The sequence below is a fragment of the Portunus trituberculatus genome, chromosome 22 (genome assembly GCF_017591435.1).
Source record: "Portunus trituberculatus isolate SZX2019 chromosome 22, ASM1759143v1, whole genome shotgun sequence".
Lineage (NCBI taxonomy): Eukaryota > Metazoa > Arthropoda > Malacostraca > Decapoda > Portunidae > Portunus > Portunus trituberculatus.
The window spans coordinates 5,587,776-5,612,346 of record NC_059276.1 but is presented as its reverse complement, the minus strand read 5'-3'; the positions used below and the strand labels follow the sequence as shown (position 1 = coordinate 5,612,346).

Here is a 24,571-nt window from a genome sequence, read left to right as displayed (position 1 = left end):
TAGGGACATAGGTTACCATTATCTATCACATGTGTATAGGCAGACGAGTCATCTTTAGCCCAGAAATCAAGGTAAAGACAGGTGGAACACAAGCACAGGTGAGACGGGGGAGTAAACAGTGCTAAAATAGAACACAGCCACTTTCCTCACGCGTCAGGGTCACAACAGCGTGTAAAAAGGTAAATTAGACTAACATATCAGGTGAATACTAATGAACATAGATACAGGGACTCACAGGAAAGCCACAAGTGCAGGTGAAGAGAATGAGACGATTAGGAGACAAAATAACAAGTCTCTTAAATTTTACACCACCTCATTGCATTACACAACACAAAGGTGATATAACAGGTGTAATATTATGTGCAATAACACAAAGCCACTAACACAAATCCATTAATGAAACAGGTATTTAATCATCACAATCTGCGTGTAATTAGAACCAGGAAAGTGACAGGTGACACAAATTAAGTTATCAGCTGGTATAACAGGTGAAATAACATGTCAAATAACACAGAGGCCACTTTACTAAGCTATATTTTAAACAGGTATTTCATTATGACAACCTACGTGATATTAAAAGCAAAGCAAGTGAGGCAGGTAAAGTTTATGTCATTACACTTCAACAGACCTTTAGCACACGATTTTCTAACCTTCCTTCCTTTATTAACGTGACGCTTCTCCCTATCTCCTACCCAGTGCTCGTTTCATATGTGTTCTCTTGTTAATCTTACGCTGAACGGATGGTAAAAATGAGGCCAGGTTAATTAGGCACCCTGCTACACCTGGCCGACCCGAAACATAGCGCCAGTGAACCAGTAGTGCCCGTATTTGGAGAGAGAGAGAGAGAGAGAGAGAGAGAGAGAGAGAGAGAGAGAGAGAGAGAGAGAGAGAGAGAGAGAGAGAGAGAGAGAGAGAGAGAGAGAGAGAGAGAGAGAGATAGATAGATAGATAGATAGATAAATAAATACGTAGAAAGGTAATGAAAATTTTGGATTGCAGAAGAAATGAGAGGGACACACACACACACACACACACACACACACACACACACACACACACACACACACACACACACACACACACACACAGAAAGGGCGACAAAGCAGGCAAGTCAGGAAATTATACATGATAGTGAAGGGAGAGAGACAAAAATGCCATAAACCCATGAACTTTTTCCTTTTTACTGCCAAAACAATACAGAACGAAAAAAATATCCTGGAAATATATTTTTGTGGGGCGGGACAGAACGAACTACAAATGGATTCCGAAAACTTCATGTTTTTTCGTACTAAAGGAAAACAAAACTGAAATATAATGAGAAACGAATGAAAACGCGAAATGAGATAGACAAATAAACATAACTAAACTAAAATTAGAGGAAAAATAAGCGAAATGCGAGACTGTGGCGATTATACGAGAGACGAGAGAGAGAGAGAGACACGAGAGACTAGAATAGACCAGACTAGACCAATTAAACCAGATATATCAAGCCAGACCTATTAAATGGATCTATTAAACTCTGTCCTACGCTCGCAACCTTCATTCCTACAACCCGAACTCAAAATAGACGGAGAGGAGCAAAGTAAGGGTGATTATCAATATTATAGTGGTGTTAACGAGAGGTTACACAAAGGCCCACGATTTTACGATTTAATGCTGCAATAATCCTAGTGTTGATTGTCAAAACCTTGCTCTGTTTAGACTACTGCGATGCTCTCAACGGCTGACTGACTGACTGACTGACTGACTGGTTAGCTGATTGACTGATTGACTGACTGCTCTCTGTGTGTGTGTTTCTCTCTCTCTCTCTCTCTCTCTCTCTCTCTCTCTCTCTCTCTCTCTCTCTCTCTCTCTCTCTCTCTCTCTCTCTCTCTCTCTCTCTCCTTTATCTTCTGAAATGATATCTTCCTTTCTTTATCTATCTGTTTGTCTATCATTACCTATCTATCTATTTATCTGTCTGCCTGTCTGTCTATTTACTTATCTATTTCCATTTATCTCTCTCTCTCTCTCTCTCTCTCTCTCTCTCTCTCTCTCTCTCTCTCTCTCTCTCAACACACAGGTACCTATTTGTACAGGTAATTTCACCGTTACTTTCTAAAGGGACACCAAATATTTATTACTCAACTAATTCTCTTGTTCCTCTTTATTAAATGACAGAAAAGAAAAGGGTAATGTTTTCTCTCTTTTGTTTTCCCTTTTTCCCTTTTTTTTTAATCAATGCAAGGAAAAGAGTATGATAGTGTTTTCCTCTTTTTTCCTGTTTTTCCGTTTTCCTTTCTCTTGTGTTCCAATATTTATCAAGCGAGAGACCACAAAAAAGTGTCATTTTGTCCTTTTCCTTCTCTCCCCTTTCCTCCATCAACACAACGGGGGAGAGGACAAAAAAGAGGGGAAAAATTAGTGTGCTTTTTCCCTCTTTCCTCTCTCCCTTTCGTCAGAGTGAAAGAAGGGGAGAGGACACAAAAAATAGCGTTCACCTCTTTTCCTTCTTTCATTTAACACAAGAGGAGAGAAAACGGAAAATTTTATATTTTTCCTCTTTCCCCTTGTCAGCGTGAAAGATGGACACAAAAAAACAGATTCCCTCTTCTTTTCCTCCTTTCCCCCTTTCATTTGCTAACACGAGGGAGGAGGAAACAAAATATGAGCTTCAGTTTCCTCTCGTCTTGTCCCTCACCCTTTGCATCCCTGTAGTCTAGCCATTCTCCTTTGCATTGATTCTAAATAGGTCTATATCCTTCCTGCAGCATTGGGACCAGAACTGCCCCATGTAGTCTCACCAAATGTAACCAAAATATTCTACTTTTCTTTATATTTTCAGCCTTCTAACACTACTAAATTTCATCCTAATGCCCTATTTGTCTTATCTCTGGTCTCCTAAGTAATGTTTTATTTTTTTCTCCTTTTTTACCTCAATACAACGTAAATGATATCGAGAAAAGACGTGTTTTTTTTATTATTTTTCCCCACACACTAATACCTGGTTCACTGCTGCCTTTGGTCTCTAAGCAATGTTTTCTCCATTTTTCTCCTTTTTTCCTGAACACAATGTGAGGGAAATCGAGAAAAGACGTGTTTTTTTATTTTTCCCACTGTTCCCCTCTTTCCCCTCGTCAGCGTGAGGGGAGAACGAGACTGGGGGTTCGTGAGGAGTCGCCTGTATGTGGCTCGCGCTCGGCCCTCAGACTCCGGCCGCTACTCTTGCTGCTACACAAACACCACCTGCGACTCAGTGACCGTCCACGTGATAGCAGGTCAGTGTGTGTGTGTCTAGTTTATACCATTATAACTTCCCCCCAGTTTGCCTTTCCCTGCCTCTTTAAACTCTCATGCCTTACTCTCTCCGCCTCACATACTCATCTCGCCCAGACATACCCAACACCTCAGTCACATAATTACAAGTTTCTTCTTCGCATTTGTAAACTCTTCCCATTGATCTGCTATAGAGGAGGAACAAAGGAAGGTGTATAGATGAAGGAACACTTGTAATGGGAGTAACTAACACTTGTAATGGGAGTAACTAACTACCTAGAGACAAGCGTGTGAGGAGAAAGAGAACACGAGAAAACAATTAGTAATAGAAGTAAATAAAGAAAAGAATGCTGTACATGAGAACTAATGCTGACTTTATCTATCTAGAAACGAGAAATGTAAGGAGAAAGAAAACACACAAGAGAACATTTAGTAATAGGAGTAAAAGAACATGAGAACAGATGCAATGTAACTTCTACCTATCTATCTACCAATACCTTCCCTTCTACAGGAGAGTACCCAGCGGCAATGCAACACGATACGACCCCAGAAGCTACCCCGAGCAGTATATCCCCCAGCCCGCACCCCCGCTACCTCCACCTACGGGTCGTTATTGGCTTCCTCACCTGTGTGTTCAGCTGGAGAGCCACGTGACACCTGAGTACCCTTGCCTGAATGTATTAATGTACCTTTTGTTCCCCACGTTTGTTTTGCATGAAATAAATGAGGAAATGTGTCATGTTTGTTATTAGTGGTGGAAATGGTAAAGGCGGTTGTTACTCTTCTCCTGTGCTAAGGTGGGCGTGGTGCAGAGAGAGAGAGAGAGAGAGAGAGAGAGAGAGAGAGAGAGAGAGAGAGAGAGAGAGAGAGAGAGAGAGAGAGAGAGAGAGAGAAAGAATAGGGTTGCGTACGTGAAGAATCCCAAAGGAGCTAATACGAGATGGAATATGTCTCTCTCTCTCTCTCTCTCTCTCTCTCTCTCTCTCTCTCATAACACATACATAATAAGACATCAAAGTATCATCGTATATTTTCCTTATCTTTCCTTTCTTTCTTAATCATAACAACAACAACAACAACAACAACAACAAAAATAAAAATAATAATAATAATAATAATAATAATAATAATAATAATAATAGTAATAATAATAATAATAATATCCTAATAAGAGAAGGAAAAAAGAGAGAAAGAGTAAGAAAACAATACCGACATGTAAAGAAATAAAAGAAAAACAGAAAAACAGAAAAGACAAATGGAAAAAAGGAAGAACAAATGACAGCGCTGGCCAGAGAAAGGGAGAAAAAAAGACAGAAACAAAGGAGTACTTGATAAAATACCTTAATTGGATGCAGCAATTGTGGTGGTGATGGTGGTGGAGACCTTTGACGTAACACACACACACACACACACACACACACACACACACACACTATCACACGAGTATAATTTTTTTTTTTTTTTTTTTTTTTTGTGTGTGTGTGTGTGGACGATCGTACATTAACGCACACGCAGACACACGCACACGTACACGTAATACTGTCGTGTACGTAAAAGAATGATCTGAAAAAAAAGGGAGGGAAATCGTTATCCTTAGCTTTATCTTTGTTAATAGGCACTCACTTCCCTTACTCCCCCCTCCCCCCGCCTCACCCCTCTCCTCTTAAGCCAATGGTTCCCAAACTTCTGAGCGAGTACCACCTGGAGGTCCCGTACACTCCCTGCATATCATCTGGTTCTAGAAAATCAGCTCCAGCAAATATCACTTTATTGACAAGTACAACATACAAACGAACTAACAACAAGGAACACAATTCGATTTAATGTGATGAATGTATCTGTTTCTCCTCCACCAGCTGATCCAGGTCACATTATCTTGTGTAGGCAATATTTTTTTTTTCTGAGAAATTAATTAATTCAATTTAACTAAAGATTGCATATTATCCCGAAAGTGTTCATGTACTACCATGAACGCCTTCGCGTACCACTAATGGTACGCATACCACAGGTTGGGAACCACTGCCTTAAGCCATTCTTATTCATCTATCTAGACTTATTATGATCATTTTTCTACGTTCCGAATCATCGTTACCGTCACTATCATCACTCGGAGCGTATTTAGTAAGCATTCACTCAGTCTAGCTCACTTAACGACCGTAACACTTGGTCACTAGTTAGAGTGAATATAAGGAAAAAAAAAAGCTAAATATATGATAAAAAAACATATACTTTGCTTTCTATTACATCAGCGGTGAGAAACAACAAAATCATTCATGTTGCATCATTCCGAACCAGCCTTGTTAATCGGCTTTTATAGAAGTGTGATTACGGACAACACTGCTATTTTTCTACCACCACGGAGGATAAAATAAAAAGAAAAGAAAAAAAAAAATATTCCTTGCTTTCTATTATATCAGAAACAAGCTCATTCATGTTTAATCATTCCGAACCAGCCTCGTTAACCAGCCATTATATAAGTGTAATTAAGAACAAACTGCCATTACTCTACCATGACGAAGGACAAAAAAAACTAAATATAAACAAAAAAAATGTTATTCCTTGTTTTCTATTTATCGGTGGTCAGAAACAACAAGCTCATTCATGCTGCAACATTCCAAACCAGCCTTATTAACTAGTTATTATAGTCTATGTAATTATCGCACTACATCCTTAATTACCATCTATCCTATTTCCGCTAACTAGTGAGTGGTGTCTGTCCTCTCTACCATGGACTCGCGGGTTTCAAAAGGTAATTATTTGGTCTAATTATCGCGGGGCTCACCTGTTGAATCTCTTCCCTCGGGTGTTCGGCTCTGGTATGGCGCTATCCACTCTGCTCACTGCTCACTGCTCAGCCTCCCATTCTCTTTCATAGGGATTACAAATTTTACTTATCTCCTTCTTTGGTGTTTGTTGTGGTAATATTTGGTTTTGTTAAATTACTCTGGTTTTTCTTCTATTCTTCTTTCTGTTTCTATTTGAGATTATTCAGTTTGTTTACTGTCAGGTTGTCTATCTTCCTTTATTTAACCTGAAAGGATGCAATTCATTTAATATCATCCATTTTGTGTTATTATAATAGTGTTTTCTTGCTTAAAATTATTCTGCACCTTTTTTCTGTATCAAAGGAACAGTTTAGAGTAGTCAAGACTAATACTTCACCATAACATCTACTGGAATCTCTTAAATCATGAAAAACACCCTTGACAATCTTATTACTTTCCACTACAGCCTCTAAAACCTAGGCAGAACCATGAAAGAACCTGAAAAACAACTATCACTGGAATCTCGTCATGAAACAATCCTTGAAAACTACAATGACTTCCACTACACCCTTCCAAATCATAAAACAAAAAACACCCTTAGAAATCATATTACCTTCTACTGCATCCTCTGAAACTTACACCAGAACCATTAAAACGCCCTCTAAATCATAAATAGTACTCACAAGACTGCCAATAACTTCTACTAGACACTACACGAAAATAGACACCCTTGAAAACCTTATTACCTTCCACTACAGCCTCTAAAACTTACACCAGAATCATGAAAACACCTTTTAAGCACTTATTAACACCACCAACAACAATGTGGAGACTTCTATTAGACACTCTTCACCAAGGATTCTAAAGTATATATATTCTTGCTCTTCACCATGAAAAACATACTTAAAAAATCACATTACCTTCCCCTACAGCCCCTCAGTTACACCAGAACCATGAAAATACTATTGATCACACACACAAAAAAAAATAAATAAATAAATCCTTGAAAACCTCATTACTTTCCACTACAGCCTCTAAAACTTACACCAGAATCATGAACACACCTTCTAACCCCTGAATAACACCAACAAAAATGCAGACTTCTATTAGTATTAAACACTCATCATGAAAAATATTCTTGAAAATCACATTAACTTTCCCTACAGCCCCTCAAAGTTACATCATAATCATGAGAATACTTTTGAAACCTTGCTTTTTTTATGTAAGATGGAAACTGACCAAGAGCAACAGAGATTAAAGAAAAGGACCACTCAATTCCCAGTTCCCTTTCAGATCAACAGAGTTAGCAAAGACAGGGACAAATGTCTTGAAACCTCCCTCTTAAAAAGTTAATTATTTCCACAAGATTGCTAAAGGTGGAGATAAGATACCAAAAACACTTGATCATGTAAATAAAGGTAATGAAGTAATGAGCACAAGTATATACAACATGTTTATTTAATTACTCTCATTAGTTACTTGTGCTCCAATCACCAGCTTTACACTTCACCCAAGACAAGCAACCATATAAATAAAAAACAAACAAACTGGAAAGGAATAAACTATTAAAATGAGCAACAATCAATACTTACAGAACTATTTACAAACGTTTCAGGAAAAAGTTAATCTTATTTACATAATGGTAATTAATGAGCTGGCTTACCTGAGTCACCTATTGTACTGCCAACTACCTGGTGATTCAAATGGTTTATTATGTGGGGAAAAGTACTCGTGATGTGCTCTTTATTTAATACTGTTTTAATTCTAGTTTCTTCTCCTCCTCCTCTTTTCTCCTTGTCTATCTCCAGTTCTTTCAGTTTTTCTTCTCCGATTCCTCTTTTCCATTCTTTTCCTTTGCTTTAAACATTTATTTTCACTTCCTCTTATCTCCTACTATTATTATTCCTCATCATTCTCTATATTAGTTTAGCTCCACTTTCTCCTGTCTATCTCCATTTCCTCTAGTTTCTTTTCTCTAATTCCTTTCTCATTCTTTTTTCTCACTTTAGTAATCTATCTCCACTTTCTCTAATCCCTTTTTCATTATCATTTGCTACATCAATTTACCTCCACTTTCTCCACTCCCTCTTATCTATCTCCATTTCCTCCAACTTCTCTTCCCTAATTCTTCTTTCTCATTATTTTCTTTCACTTTAGTTATCCATCTCCACTTCCTCTAATTTTTTTTCTCCTCTAACTCTTTTTCATTATCATTTGCTACTTAAGTGTACCTCCACTTCTTCCTCTGCTTTCTTTCTCTTACAAGTAAAAGTGGCAAAAGTGCTGGACATTTCAATCAATCAATCAATCAAATCAAGTCTTCTCATGGGGTGTTTCTCCTGTACAGCTCATCTTTACAAGGTTGGAGTCAATGGCACTTCATACAGTTGTTCCCAGTGTGTCTGATAGAGATTCACCAGCCATGAGGGACTTCAAGACAGTTTTCCATCTTTGGCAACTGGTACCTTTATTTGACCTCTTCTAGTCTCCCAGCAAGGATCTCTATCTCTCCTATGGGATGTTAAGTGTGAGTCTTCTGGTCAAGATGGTGTGCTGAGGTCTTCTACAGGTCCTCCAGGCTGTGTATCAGAGCTCTCACCTTCTCAATCTCAGTCCTGATCGAATGCAGCTGAAAGATTTGAAGTTTGGTGAAGAAAAGCAAGTAAATGCAATATCCATTTTTTTCATAGCATAGGGAAAAAATTCAGATTACCATTACCATTATTAGTTACGATAGTGAAAAGCAGAATCTACTATAAAAATTGAGAACAAAAGACCAAAATTTAAGTCTTATCTATTATTAATCATTCCTTTGGTAGTCTCGATAAAGAAAAATAAATAAAGGAGGTCCATTTTTCATTGCAGAGAGAAAAAATATGATTACCACTACAATTATTAGTTACAGTAATGAAACACAGTGTCTACTTAAAAAAAATGAGAATGGAAGACCAAAATTTAAGTCTTGTCTACTCTTAATCATTCCTTTGGTAGTCTTAATATGAAACTGAAGCCCCTAGACCTACTCCTCTCACTGGTGTGTGGCTGGCAGATATGGAGTGGGTGGTGGCTAGTACAACCGTGGAGTGGAGTGTGGCTGGAGTGAGGAGTGAGTAGTAGTGGGGAGTAAAATATGAGATACAGTTAATGTGGAGTACAAAATAACGGAGTGTTATGAAGAATGTGGAGTGAGGAGTTGGTCACAGCTATGAGAAATAATTAATGTGAAGTGTGATGGAGTGTCGTTGAGGATGTGGAGTTTGTAATATGCAATAAAAATGTGAAAGTCAATGTGGAGTGTAAATGGAGTGTTATGAAAAATGTGGAGAGAGAAAAGGGTTGCAGAAATGACAAATAATGAATATGAAATGAATAATGAGTAGTAGAATCTGAAACAGTCAATATGAAGGGCAAATGGAGTGTTATGGAGTGGACAGTGGGTACACAGATGGGTAAGTGTGATGGGTATACAGATGGGTAACAGTGTGGTGGGTTACCTTGGTGTGGTGGGCCAGCTGTATATGTGGTGGCGACCTCTCTGAGTAACCCGGGGACGTCACCATCTTCACAACCTTCCTCTCATCTTTCTCCAGTTTCATGAGTTTCTTGGTCAGTCTTGCCACCTCCACCGTGGGATCAACTACACCCTGAAGGAAAGAACTGTCATTATAACCCTAACCTAACCTGACCTACCCAAGCTTACCCAAACCTAACCTCACCCCATCTTACTTCATCTAACTTTGCAATGAAATAATATGAGTAATGATGATATTGCTTTGTCTAACTTTAAGTGTGTGTGTGTATGTGTGTGTGTATGTGTGGTAGAGTAACAAGACCGTGCTGCACTGTCATGTGGAATCAGATAACTTAATACAGATCAATCACCTTACTGTGTTCAAATTGCATACATATAACAAATCAATGTGTTTTTAAGTTTTCCCTCTGGTTAACTTCCCTGTAGACATTTTTTCCCACTCGACATCTCCCAAAAAAGTATCAAAATTATCTACACAAAAATCAATTCCATAATTTCTTTTCTAGTTTTTCCTTATCAGTTTGCATTTTTAGTTATTTTCCCCTGCAGACACTCTCTCCCTCCACAACAAACCTGGAGGTGGAGGTAGACAGTGGTGGTGCTTGAGATAGTGGAGACAGCACAGGCGGAGTGGAGGGATGGGTGGTGAGCGCTGCCTTCCTGCACCTTCACCTCCTTCATGCGACCCAGAGTGGTGAGTGTCTGCAGGTTGTCAGTCAGTATGTTCCTCAGCACCCTATCTGAGCATACCACAGTGCCTACGAACAACCATTGAGTGCTATAATGTGGGAAGGATGAATGCTTTAAGCCCTTCAGTACCAGGACATACTTTTATATTCATTCTACTTACTATCTGGCGATTTCACACACCTTCAGAAACTTATATGGGGATTAAAATAGTAAGTCTTTAGACCATTAATCTTCTGACCTCCATAGACCCTTTCTAATGCAAATAAAATGGTCTAATCATACCCAAAACTCAAGGTAAAAATGCATCTCAGTACTGAAGGGGTTAACACTATGCCTTTAACTCCCTGCTGCTTCTGTATTTGCATTTACCTGTAACTTGAACTCAATTTAGACAGAGGTTTCAAGACATTTATCCCATTCTTTTGACTAACACTCTTCTTCGTTACCCTTGCTAGTTTCCCCCTCTTACATTGAAAAAGAAAAAAAGATTGAGGTAACACAGGACACAGAAGTGAGAGAAATAAATGCATTGTCATATTTCCATCCCTTGCTTTCCATACCATTAACTCTGTTGTGGAATATGCCATAGGAAGTCTTGAGAGTACGGAGAGCTGAAGCGACTTCCAGCAAGGCCTCCACTCCCTCCTCCACCCTTGTGTCCCTCATACCCTCAAACTGAAGAGAAATATTAGGAATCACATGTCTTTCTGCTTCTTATTTGCCAAACTACAGAAAAACATACTCAATTAAGAAATGCATGTTTTTTTTTCTACCTCTTCCTTCTCAAACTACAGAAACATAATCAGTAATAAAAAAGTGCATGTTTTCCTATCTCTTTCTATTCAAACTACAGAAAAGCACATTCAGTAGTTAAGAAATACTTGTCTAGACTGCAACTTTAAATCTTACAACTGAGAACAGAGAATGGAAACTTAATTGCAGTGTTTAAAATCATATGAAAATCAAAATGCCTTGCACTTTCAAACCCACAACCAACACACAACTTCACCTCCTTTGGTAGAGGATAGCCACACTGCATTATACTCTCCTGCCTTCCCTGCTGCCTTGGGAGTCTCTGGTATAGTTCCTCAGCCAGGTAGGGCATGAAGGGAGCCACCAGTCGCAGTCCAGAGTCAATGCAGGTCCACAGTGTCTGCAAGGCTGTAGCTTTCTCTGCCTCTGTGCCATCTCTCAAAACTGTCTTGATGCTTTCCTGGAAGAAGTAAGAACATGAATTGAAGAGATAAGGTTATAAAAAGCTGTCCTATCAATCTGCCTTTGTTCCATCTCTCAAAAATAAGAGGTGAGGTTATAAATTGAAGTGATAAGGTTAAAAAGAGCTATTCTATCTATCTCTCCCTCTGTTATATCTCTCAAAATTATCTTAATGCTTTCCTGTAACGAGTGAGGAAATGAATAAACTAAGTGATAAGGTTAAAAAAGCTATCCTATCTACTTATCAATTTACAACACCAACAAAGCACCACACACTCACAAACACACCGATCATTCTTAGCAGTAGTAATGAAGAGTCAAAATAAAAAGTATTGTAATTTGAAGGATAAAAAAAATCAATACAAATGGTAGAAACAGAGAAAAGCAGGAGAAATTAATGGCAAAAAGAATGAAAAAGAATGGAATAACACACACTCACACACACAGATCAAAATGTTGTGACGAATGGAGAAAAAAACTGAACGAACTTAAAAAAAAGGAAGAGGGAAATAAAACCATAAAAATATAGTGCACACACAGACACACACACACACACACCAATTAATGACCCTTTCTTTCACCTCTTTTTCCCATGGACCCTCAAAAAACAATAAATAAATAAATAAATATAAAACAAATCTAGCTCACAGTCAGCTCACCAGGTAAACATCACACAGTTGGTTATGCCAGAAGGTGGAGAAAGCTTTGGTCACCACATGGAGGTCATATGTCTTGAAGCTGTTGTCTGCAGTGGTGACTAGGCAGTAAGGTGACTCATTATCCACCTGTCCATTAGTCCCAGCTGCTGCCGTCTGTGGAGCAAAATGGATGGGGGAGTGATGTGGTGGTTCCATGTGGTGGATGGGCAAATGTGGAGTGAGATGGATGAAGGAGTGACAAGGTGGTTTCAAATGGTGGATGGGCAAATGTGGAGTGAGATGGATGAGAGATGTGGTTGTTCTGTGTGGTGGATGGGCAAATCTAATAAATTTCTGAGGTTTATTTCTATTTATTTATTTACACACAATGTTTTCCTTTCTGTGGAGTGAGGTGGATGAGGGAGACATAGTGGTTGGATGTGGATGTGGTGGAAGAGCAACTATGGTAAAATTTCCAAGGTTTTCTAATATTTTCACTCAGTTTTCCTTTCCTACATGTCAAAGAGGCAGCCATAGACAAGAAAATTTTACTATCCTAAAAAATACATTACAGCTTCCAGATAAAAGCAGGTAATGAAGTTAAGACAAGCGATCTAATACACCTCATTTGAAACAGTCCATAAATACATACCAAGACTAAACATGCAAATTAATACAACCAGCTCCTTGATAGATCTATATTCCTTGCACCTCAGCAAATTGGTAGTGATGAGGAAAGGTGTACAGAAAGATAAGGTGAAAATTTAAAAAAAACAGAGAAGATAAACAAGGAAATGGAAGCAGAGAAGTTAAAAAAAAAGATGAAAAGGAAAAAGAAAGAAATGGGAAAAAAGGAAAATTGAATTACAAACAATATTTCACCACTAAGAAAACAGCAACTAAAAAAATTTTCCTCTCCAGTGTAAGCCAAATAAACAAAGAAATAAAAGCAGAGAAGAAAAGTAAGAAAAAAGAAAGGGTAAAAAGGAAAAGAAAAAATTGAAAAAAAAAGAAAAACTTAATTACAAACACAATTTTTCACCACTAAGAAAACAGCAACAACTAAAAAAAAATTCACCTCCAGTGTAAGCCAAGACCTCCCACCTGTGTGATTCCTGAAGAGGTGAGTCGCAGGGCACTCCCCCATCAGCCACCTTGTCCAGCGCTGACAGCAGGAACCTCACCGTCTGCCAGATCTTGTTGCCAAAAAACTTGTTCTGCTCCATGCGAGTGACGTCGATGTTTAGTAGCTGGTCTGGTGGGAAAGTTTTATGAGAACTGTGCAATTGTATATCAAGACAAGGTACGTAACTCATATTTACACACACTAATTTTTCTCTATTCTTTAGCTCTTGATGGGAGAAGAGAAGTATTCCTGACTTAACTTTACAAATGCACTCACTATAATCTTATCACCTATGCATACAAATACAAGGCATATAATATTCACATTTACAAGCATTCATAATTCTCTATCCCTTACCCCAAGATGGAGATGAGAATCACTCCTGGCATAACTTTACAAATGCACAAACTAAAGTCTTATCTCATACATATACCAAGACACATAACTTTAACATTTACACTCATTCACGACTTTTTCTTTTAACTTTTGATGGAGAACAGAAACATTCCAGCCCTAAAATAACAAACACTCACTAAAATCTTACCTCTCCTCTGTCTATTCACACACAAACCAATCCAGTATCCTCAAACAAGGCCCAGACAAACTACCACACCACACCACACACATACACACACACACATCATTCATCTATTCATCCAACACACTCACTCTTGAAGTTAGTAGAGCACAGGGTATATCTCAGTGCATCAGCTCCACACTCAGGGATGCCAGCAGGGAAGTTTCTCCTAATACCATTGAGGACCTCTTCTGCATTCAGGCTGCCCTCCACCCTCTTGCACAGCACCTGAAAGAGAGAGAAAGTGATAAGAGGATACAAAAGAAGGGATGAGAAAAGAAAAAGGAGATAAGGTAAGAAAAACAGAAGAGAATAGATCAAATGAATAAGAAATTAGAAAGATAAGAAATGTGAGAAGGGATGAGAGGAGGTACAGAAGGTGATAAGGTGAAAAACAGAAGAGAACAGATAATATAAGCAGGATTTTGGAAGTGAACATGAGAAAAAGATACACAAGAGGGGATGAGAGAGAGAAGGAAAGGTAGTGGAGATGAGAAGAGGTATAAAAAAAGATGAGATAAGGTAAAACATAAGAAAACAGATGATACACAAGGAAATGGATGTAAAGAAGTAAAAAAAAAAATGATGAAAAGACAGAAGAAAGAAATGAAAAAAGAGGAAACTGAATTAAAAACAATATTTCACCACTAAGAAAACAGTAACAACTAAAAAACCTCATCTTCTTTCTCTCTTACAGCACTCATTCACAAAAATTTATGGATAAAGTTACAAATATCCACCATCAATTCCTGTTAGTCTACCTCTCATTACGGCCAACAGACACCAATACAACACAACACACATTCCTGTACTAGTCACACACCTCCAGAGACGCCCCACTGATGACATCCAGAGGGTCGATCACATTGCCGCGGGACTTGGACATCTTGTGGCCACCAGCGTCACACAGCAGGCCATGCAGTAACACAGTCTAGGGATAGAGGCACAGGTATGATATAAATTATTCAGACTTCATGAATGAAAAACATGGGAAAAACTTAAAAAACAACAGACATCACCTCAAATAACAAATCAGTTTGAGTTTCTGATACCAAGTAAGACAGAAAAACAAAAATAAGAGAGAAAACAAACAGAAAAAGACCAGGAGAGCCAGACCAACAGAGCCACACCTCAAAGGGAAGCCTCCCCGTCAGGTTGAGTCCCAGCATCACCATCCGAGCCACCCAGAAGAAAAGGATGTCATGACCAGTTTCCACCAAGGTTGTTGGGTAGAAGCGATCAAGGTCAGATGTGGTCCCTCCCCTCTCTTGACCCGGCCAGCCCAGAGCAGCAAAGGGGAACAGGCCGGAGGAGAACCAGGTGTCCAGCACATCTTCCTCCTGCTGGGTGGAGGTGATTGAATCCAAGGACATGCCTGAGGAACAACACAGAATGACAAAGTTGCTGTTATCACTGTAGCTGTTTGAGAGTTATTTAGTGGTTTATCTATTGTTGTATGATTTTTTTCTTTAAAGTAGTGCAATTTTTTACTCTATATAAATATACGTATAAGGTACCCAGAATAAATTAGAAGAGAAGAAATATACCTTAACTGTAGGAATAAAAACTATTAAAAGGTACAGTTTTGCCTCACAGACATACAAGTAATAGGAACAAACAACTATGCCATTTGTCAAGTGGTTTAAAGTTACCTACATGACATCATGAAGGCAAGGTTCTAGGTGGTCACACCAAAAATGCACTTGGGTGGTGATATGGGCCCTAATATGGGTACCACTATATATAAAATTGCCTGCACCACTAATGGGTGGAAGTTCAACAGCACTTCCTATACATATTCTTCAAGTATGCCTAAGGGTGCTATAGGCCATAATTAAAAAAAATAATAATAAAAAAATAGAATACAGACAAAAAATGTACACAAACTGATGGAAAGATATAAAAGGATTAAGTATTCACTAATATAGCAACCCTGGCAAACTAATACCAGGTAAACACACAATAGAGTAACACAAACACACCTTCCTTCTCCATAGCCTTCCTCCTCGCATCCTCCTCCGAGCCAGCTGCCACCCACGCTTCTCGACCATCTACTGCAGTGACATGGTACACCGGAATTCTGTGGCCCCACCAAAGCTGCCGGGAGACACACCAGTCTGTGATGTTGTCCAGCCAGCTGTGCCATGATTTCCTATGCAGCTCTGGCACTAGGGAAAGACAGCCATTCTGCACAGCCTCAGATGCCTCCTGTGCCAGCTCCTTGCAGTGAACGAACCTGTGAGTATGTTAAAGTAAGTGTTTATTTATCTTCTTTGTGTAAGAAGGTAACAGGACAAGGGAAATGAGAAATACAAGGGAAAGAAAATCACACTCTGTTGCCATTCCCAAAAAAGATGTCAAGGAATCATCAAAAATTGAAAGATGAGTGTCTTGAAACCTCCTCTTGAAATAGGAGGAAGGAAGGAGGATATACAGAAGCAGTCAGGAAGTTCTTGAATTTACCAGAGAAAGGGGAGAATGATTATGAATACTAGTTAACTTTCACACTAGAGAAGTTAATTGAAAAAAGGTGAGAAAAGAAGAAAGTCCTGTATAGCAAGGAGAGGAGGCATGCAGTTAACAGGATCAGAAGGGCAGTTATGTAGCTAATCATAATACTAACATACTAGTATCTTCTATAATACCCACATCTACTCACCACTGTGGCCTCAGCACAGGCTCAATGACATCCTGAGTCCTGCTGCAGCGAGGCACCATCATGGGGTGGGCACGGCACCCTCTGTACAGCCCCAGTGCTGACAGAGCCCTCAGCACTGCCCCTCGTGCCTCAAATCTCGCCAAACCCTGTGGAGGAAACAAACCCCTGTGGTGATTAATAGTGATGATGCAATTAAGAGTGTGAGGACTTAATGCATACTATTACTGGGACTCACTACCCACCATCACTCAAGTCTCTGTGGTGTTTAACCTCTTCAATACTGGAAAACATTTTTACCTTGAGATTTGTGTATGATTAGACCATTTTATCAACATTAGGAAGGGTCTATGGAGGTCACAAGTTTAATGGCTAGAGTCTTCACTATTTTAATCCACACATAAGTTTTTGTAGCAGTGTAAAATTGCCAAATAGTAAGCAAAACTAATATGAACACACATCACAGTACTCATGGGGTCAATGCTGCAGACAACACTGGTGATACAATTAGGATGACTTGACAAATGCTATCATACCCCAAGAACCATGATGAACACTGTTATTTACTTTCACATATCAAAGACCTGTATTCTGAAACATCCTAGTGCTAGATCTTAATTATTTCAAAAGGTTCTAATTGAAGCTACACAGGCTTTTAAGGGTGATTTTTGTTTCAGTGGTAGATTAATAAGATTTTCTTTATTATTAAAGCGAAAAACCAGGATAATCATCTATAACCTTAAAAAGTGCTCTAGGTGAAGATGCAAAGGTTTAAAGAATGATTTCATATTTTCACTGAAAAATTGATAAGATTTCTACATCAAAAGGAGAAACACTCTTGAAAACTCAGCTAATCATCTCTGTGGCCTAAAAATGTTCCTAGTAAAGTTACATGGGCTTCTAAAAATGTTTTAATGTTTCTAAATCATTATTGAGAAAAATAGTCTTGAGGACCCAGCAATTAATCTCTGTGAGCTTGGAAAATAGCTGTAAGAAACATTTCAGAACATAGACATAATCTCCCTTCACTAACCTCAAACTCTGGCACAACATTGGTGATCTTTCCGCTGCCATCAAGAATGGAATGGAACGGAAGGTTGTGTCTCTCCCCAACCTGACAGTCCTCGTGGCTGTGACCTGGCGTGACCTTTACTGCACCTGGGAATTGAATGTCGGGTTACTATACTTTCTTTTTTTTCATGCAAGAGGGAAAGCTGGCCAAGGGCAACAAAAGATTTAAAAAAAGGCCCACTTGGATTCCAGTTCCCTTAAAAATAAAAAATTAGCCAAAGGTCTGGAACAAATATCTTCTTCCTCTGTTGGTATTTCTCATCATTAATCTTATGTAAGCCAACCTAAAGTAACCTAATCTATTGAAACCTAACCTAACAATGTAATCTAAACTAACATAACATAATCTAACCTAACGTAACCAAACTTAACCCAACCCAACCCAGTACTAGTTGAACCTAACCTCGCCTAACCTATCATAATGGATAAAGTATGTATCAAACTGCTATGTATTAAACTGTATGTGTTAAACTATTACTGCCTCTATGTAGATTTATTCACCTCAGTTTCTCATGTACTTTGAAACGTTGAGCTGTGCGGGTTTGGTTAGTTGTGTTGATTCATGTGTGTAAGGCCAGTATACTTAAATGCTTTGATCTCTCACCATCATTACTTTCCAGAGGCTTTAGTTGAGGATGTTCATGTTTTTAAGGATATTTTTTTATGGTTCTGGTGATTAATTGGCAAGATTTTTAGATTATTATAAGGAGAAACTGTCTTGAAAACCTAGCTAGTCGTCTCTGTGGTCTTGGAAAACTTGTGGTGAAAGAGCAAAGTGTTTCTGATGATGAGCATAAATCTCAATCTTATTAATAAAGAATGAGAAAGATTAGAAGAATTGGAAAAGCCTTAGAAAACATCATTCCTTTCATCACATTATTATTCTCTATCTACCCAACTTACTGCAAAGACATGAGTGAAAACTTTTACAAAATACAACAGAACACTAAAGAAAAATTACCGCCAGTATCCTTTACTTAATTCAACATCATTATTCCTCACATACAACACCAGAAAGCACAAATAAACACCACAATCACCACTAACCATTATTCTCACCTTGCATCACCAATCCAAAAAAAAAAAAAATATATGAAAAAAAACAAAAAATAAACTAGAAACCAGCAAAACTTCACCTCTATTTCTGCCACGTCATTCTTCAACATCCACAACACTAAAAAAAAGCTAACAAAATCAACAAAAATATACTAAAAACCCAAAAAACATCACCAGCACCACCAAACCATCACCATTCCACAGCATCTCACCACACACACACCTGTACCAAACTCTGGGTCAACCACAGAGTCAGTAATCACAGGTATGGTCTCTCGGCGTAGTGGATGAAGCAGGTGTCGGGAATGGAGGTGTGTGTAGCGAGGGTCCTCAGGGTGAACCATTACAGCAGTGTCTCCCAGCATTGTCTCTGGCCGTGTAGTGCTCACAATGACTTCTTCCTCTGGTGGGAGTGTTGGGTTGGGTCAGATGGGGGAAGACAGACAGAGACAGGAAGGAGGGAGGGAAGGAGGGAGGGAGGGAGGGAGGGAGGGAGGGAGGGAGGAAGGAAGGAAGGAAGGAAGGAAGGAAGGAAGGAAGGAAGGAAGGAAGGAAGGAAGGAAGGAAGGAAGGAAGGTTGGGAAGGAAGGAAGTAAGGTTGGGAAGGAAGGAAGATGGTACAAATAATCAAAGTAAATTGCAGAGGAAGGTAAAGAAAAGCATATAATCACAAAATGAAGAAAAAAAAGGAAAATTTCAATATGTGAGTCAGAAAGAAAGAAAGGTAAGAAAGTTAGAAAGAAAGGAAGGAAAGAAGGAAGGTGGTACAAATATAACCAAAATAAATTACAGAGAGAAAGGGAAAGAAAAAGCATATAATCACAAAATGAGGTGAAAAGAAGAGGAAAATTTCAATATGAGAGAGTTATGTTCCTCTCCACTACTTAACTGTGTATGGCAGTCAAAGTTACATCAATTAATCTATTCAGAATCCCCTTTACCACTTACAAACCCCTATTTAGTTCCCAATTCACCACTTGTGTAGCTGACTGGTCCCTATTCACCTACCCGAGTCTGCCAATCTGTAAGCAAAGTCGTACATCTTCCCAAAGGTGACTGGTTCACTGTACCCGGGGACTATGAGCTCTGTGGGACCTGTCAAGTGTAGGTGGTCCACTTCAATGTCCGAGATGGCTGACTGAAGGCTGCAGCACCAGTTCACCAGTGCCTCCTTGCGGTACACCAGTCCAGCATCATACAGACGGATAAATGCCTCAGTCACTGCTTGATTCATGTGCTGTGTGGGAAGGTGGTTTGATTATGCTTTTGTCGAGGATAGATATGCTTACAGACAGACAGACAGATGGATTGGGCAGCCTCTCACCTCATCCATAGTAAACACAGCTCTGTCCCAATCTAGTGATGTTCCCAAACGCCGTAACTGGTCAAATATCATTGTTCCTTTCTCCTCTTTCCACCTCCATACTTCGTCAACAAACCTGGAAAGGATGTAAGTTTGTCTTTTTAAATGTACAGGTTAGTCCAACTCAGCTTACTTCCCTAAGAAAATGAAAGTGGGTTAACTATTTTAATATGCACACACATAGATTGCATTTCCATCAGTTTCTCCAAGCTTAGTTTTCTCAGCAGTACAAGATGCATGTTTGTCTTTTAAATGTACAGGTTAGTCTTAATCAGTTAACTTCACCAAGAAAACAAACTGGTGAACTATTTAAACACACACGTACATAGATTTTAATTTCCGTCAGTCTCCACAAGGTTGGTTTTTCTCAATAGTACAAGGCAAGATTCCTACAAATATACAAGTTTGTCCTATAAATGTACAAGTTAATCCTACTTACTTTACTTCCTACAAAACGGAAAACTGAACTATTTCAACACACACACGGATAGTTTTTCATTTACATCAGTCTATAAGTTTGTTTTTCTCAGCGGTACAAGGCGGGACTCACTTCTTTCTACCAATGTCGTGTTTTGTCTTCCCCTGTGTGTCCCAAAGATGCCTCTCCACCACCACCTGTGTTGCTATCCCTGCATGGTCTGCCCCTGGGATGAACACCACATGACTACCCTGCATCTGCTGCCTGTGAGAGAGAATGAGGGTGAGAAAGAGACATTTTTACAAGAGACATTTATGAGACTATTACTAAAGTTTCTAAATAATTTCAAGTCTTTTCTCTTAACTTTCTTGCAAATAATCTTGGCTACTTTTAAAATCTTCTAATGGAGGTTAACATGAGTACCCAATGGTGTTTTTGAGGTTCTAGTAAAAATTAAGCAAGAATCTGGAAAAAACAGCTTTGAGAACCCATAATAATAATAATACTTGTGGCCTTAAGAAACATAATCTAATGGGAAAACAATACAATAAAACAATAAAAAAAAAAAAAAAACTTTAAAAACACAATTATATAAATGTTCTCTAAAAAAGACTGAGAGACAATACATTAAGAACATAGAAACAACTTTAAATACCACAACTACATAATTACCCGTCCTCTAAATAGCATAATGAAACAGACTAAGGATACAAGAGAAGAAATAGTGTATGCAATGTGGAAGAAGAAAAAAGTCAGCAGAACCTAATGGACATAGCAGAATAAAAAGATGAGAACAAGGAAGTGCTGATACAAAAGCTTCCTCACCTACACCTGACCTGACGTGACATTAAGAACACAGAAAAGAGACACCCATATAAATAAAAGGTATTGTTGTAGTTTCAACCAATACACCACACGTAGCTATACACATTCTCACAGTATAGAACACGATTCTACGAGTATTTCTAACCCCATTTTACCCTACTGGAAATTTATAATAACTTAAGGACAGAATTTAGGTTAGGTTAGGTTAGGTTTCCTCACTCTAAAACCACACTTTCCCAGGAGGTCCCCAAACTTATTAGACATAGAGAAAAAGAAATATAAGATAGAGTATATTGGTTGAAACTGCAAATTTAGCGAGTAAAAACAAAAACAATCACATCTACAACTACGAGCAAAAAAATAGAACAAGACAACGCAAACCATCGGGCAACAGCATCCTGGATAGAGCAGGTGAGAGCGTGGCCGAGGTGGAGGGAGCCGGTCACGTTAGGGGGAGGGAAAGCCATCACAAATTTCTCCTGTGCATCAGATCGTCGAAAAAAGCCGTGATCCTCCCACCAGCAGTACCAGCCTTGTTCCACCTCCCCTGGGTTGTATGCTGTGGCCATTGGCTTTGACAGATCTGTGGGAATGTGGACCTTAAATATTTTGTTGGCATAGTTTACCTCTCCAGTCATGTGTATTGTATATCAAACTAACCTAAATTGACATAACCAAAGCTTGCCTAACAGTCTAACCTAATCAAAACCTAACATAAACTAACCTAATGATGTAACCACTGTGTTAAGCCTATTTATAAACAGAATATTAGATAGATCAGTCGGGAGTAGTTATTCTGCGCATCAGCCATAGGAAAATAAATACATAAATAAATAAACACAGTATAACAATGCGGAAGCCGGCCTCACCTTTTTTGACAGGTGCCCTTTTTACGTTAGTACACAGTTCCCTGGTGACACACGCCGCTAGCCGCCCCCTGGCCACGCCCCTCACCGCCTCACACATGTACAGACCCATTGCCCCTCTGAAAAGTGACAAAATCACCCCTAGGTCAAATCTGAAACCTGTGTTTGTTTACATCTCTCTGGGTCTGGGTCTGGGTTAAGGCATGCGGGGAAGGGGAGACTGGTAGAAGATGGGAAATTTTTAGGAGACCCTAGTACAGATTAATACAACATCGTATAGTACAACAATGGCTAGGAGGCAGTGCACAACATAGATAGACAGGTACAGTATATCACACACACACACACACACACACACACACACACACACACACATACATAGAACAAAAGCCATGTCATGGAAATGGGAAAGAGTGAAAGACGACCCGTGGGAATCTATAGATGGGAGATGGAGTAGAACTGGAGAAAGTAAAAAAAGAAAAGGACTTAGGAGTGACGATGGTAGAAAACAATCAACCAGTAAGCCATATTGATAGAATTTTTAGAGAAACATAATTTCCTAAGGAATATTGAAGTAGCATTTCACTACATAGACAAAGAAATGATGAAGAAATTAATAAGTACTGTAATAAGACCCAGATTGGAATATGCAGAAGTAGTGTGGACCCCTCATAAAAAGAAACACATGAGGAAGTTGGAGAGACTACAAAAAATGGCTACAAGAATGGTTCTAGAATTTGAAGGGATGACATATGAGGAGAGACTAAAGGCTATGGATCTGTCAGCAAAGAGTGTACATAGTTTTAAAGAAAAATTGGATAAGCGTAGATATGGAGACGGGGCCAGACAAGCATAAAGCCCAGGCCCTGTAAAACTACAACTAGGTAAATACACACACACAACAATTTAGTACAATGGAAAGAAGTGACCATGTAACATTAGTGTTGGAAATGCAGGAAGAGGATGTGATAAGATAGAAAAAATTACAAAAAAGGGAGATTAAATAATGCATGAGCAGATTTTGAAAAATCAAGACATTTTTTGAAAAATCTAGAAATTTCTTAAGTGAAATGGAGTGGAGGAACATTATGAACGGAAAGACAGTACCGGGGAAATATGAAATATTAACCTACAGAAATATAACGAAGGAGAAATACGTACCTATTTACAGAGAAAAGAAAAGTATACAAGATTGGTACAATGTCAGATGTATGGAAGCTAAAAGGGGAAAAGATAAAGCTTGGAAGAAACTAAAAAATCAGAGAAATGAAAGCAACAGACAGCACAATTTGGATGCGTGAAATTAATATATTACGTAGAGTAAGGAAAAAGGAAAAAAGAAACTTTGAGAAAGAGAGAGAGAGAGAGAGAGAGAGAGAGAGAGAGAGAGAGAGAGAGAGAGAGAGAGAGAGAGACTAGTATAAATACATCTTAATCTGAAAAGAAAGAAGAAAGCAAACATTAGGTGTGTGGAGTTTGTCGTGTTTTGTGGCTTACCTTTGTGGCTTACCCAGTGTTTCCTGACGGCGATGCGCGGGGCGGCGATGGGACAGTAGCCAGCAGACAGTGGCGGTGTGGCGCGGCAGCGGCGGAGAGGCCAGAGTGTGGTGGTGGTGCTGGGATATAGAAAGGGTGTTGGTGTGTCCTGCCGCCATGGACAGGACCACAGGGAAGGCTGTCCCATGACGGGAAGGAATGTTGCTGCTGCTGGTCCTAGTGTTGGTGGTGGTGGTGGTGGTGGTGGTGGTAGTAGTGCTGCTGTTGGTGCTGGTGGTCATGGTGGTTGTGCTGCAGCTGGTGGTGGTGGTGGTGGTGGTGGTGGTGGTGGTGGTGGTGGTTGTGCTTGTGGTGGTGGTGGTGGTAGTAGTGGTGGTGGTGGTGATGGAGTTGTTGCTGCTGGTGCTGCTGCTGGTGCTGCTGCTGGTGCTGGTGATAGTGGTGGTGGTGGTGGTGGTGGTGGTGCTGCTGCTGCTGGTACTGATGGTGCTACTGCTGATCCTGTTGCTGCTGCTGCTGATGGTGCTACTACTGCTGCTGCTGCTGTTGCTGCTGGTGCTGTTGCTGCTGTGCATATCGTATGGCGCAGCCTTTACAATAATGGCCGCGTGGACTCAGTATCACACACAATCAGCGGTGACGTAACCTTTCTTCTAACAAGTCGGAACCCACAAAGGGGAGGTTTGGAATCAGTTTTGGTTTTCCCAGGCATTGTTTGCGCGTCTACAAACAAATACCACGAGAAACACAAGCGTGAATCCAAACAACACCTGTGTAGGTGACGCGCTCCGTGTCAGAACACAGGTGACGGACGCACTGACGGTGTGACTGAGCCCTGGCGTGCCGCTAGGTCTGCTCTCCAAATAACCTGCACAACAACAACAACAACAACAACAACAACATCATCATCATCATCTCAGTGCTGCCATTAGCAGTATTAGTAGATGTTGTTCCTTCGAGAAAGGAGCAGCAGCTGACCTGAAATCAAATTCCTGACACAGGGTGACCTTTTCCAGGCCGG

At 39.5% G+C, this 24,571-nt stretch overlaps 2 protein-coding genes across 2 annotated transcripts in view; one reads left to right on the top strand and one right to left on the bottom strand.

Moving 5' to 3' along the window:
- Nucleotides 1-3,985, top strand: part of LOC123507481 (basement membrane-specific heparan sulfate proteoglycan core protein-like) — a 35,281-nt gene extending 31,296 nt beyond the window's left edge. The window contains exons 7-8 of the mRNA XM_045260391.1: nucleotides 3,121-3,257; nucleotides 3,767-3,985. Coding sequence (XP_045116326.1) covers nucleotides 3,121-3,257; nucleotides 3,767-3,909 — 280 coding nt within the window. The 3' untranslated portion in view covers nucleotides 3,910-3,985. The remainder of the gene's footprint in view (nucleotides 1-3,120; nucleotides 3,258-3,766) is intronic.
- A 3,475-nt stretch (nucleotides 3,986-7,460) lies between these two features.
- Nucleotides 7,461-23,776, bottom strand: LOC123507503 (valine--tRNA ligase-like). The gene is given in 22 exon segments (XM_045260413.1): nucleotides 7,461-8,649; nucleotides 9,515-9,664; nucleotides 10,126-10,310; nucleotides 10,803-10,917; nucleotides 11,252-11,455; nucleotides 12,117-12,220; nucleotides 12,223-12,304; nucleotides 12,409-12,417; nucleotides 13,235-13,350; nucleotides 13,891-14,026; nucleotides 14,622-14,729; nucleotides 14,929-15,173; nucleotides 15,781-16,034; nucleotides 16,458-16,603; nucleotides 17,488-17,612; nucleotides 18,805-18,984; nucleotides 19,590-19,818; nucleotides 19,906-20,020; nucleotides 20,495-20,626; nucleotides 21,569-21,770; nucleotides 22,057-22,172; nucleotides 23,551-23,776. Coding segments are annotated over 22 exon segments (3,177 nt in total). The 5' UTR covers nucleotides 23,709-23,776; the 3' UTR covers nucleotides 7,461-8,583.
- Between the last annotated feature and the right edge of the window lie 795 nt (nucleotides 23,777-24,571).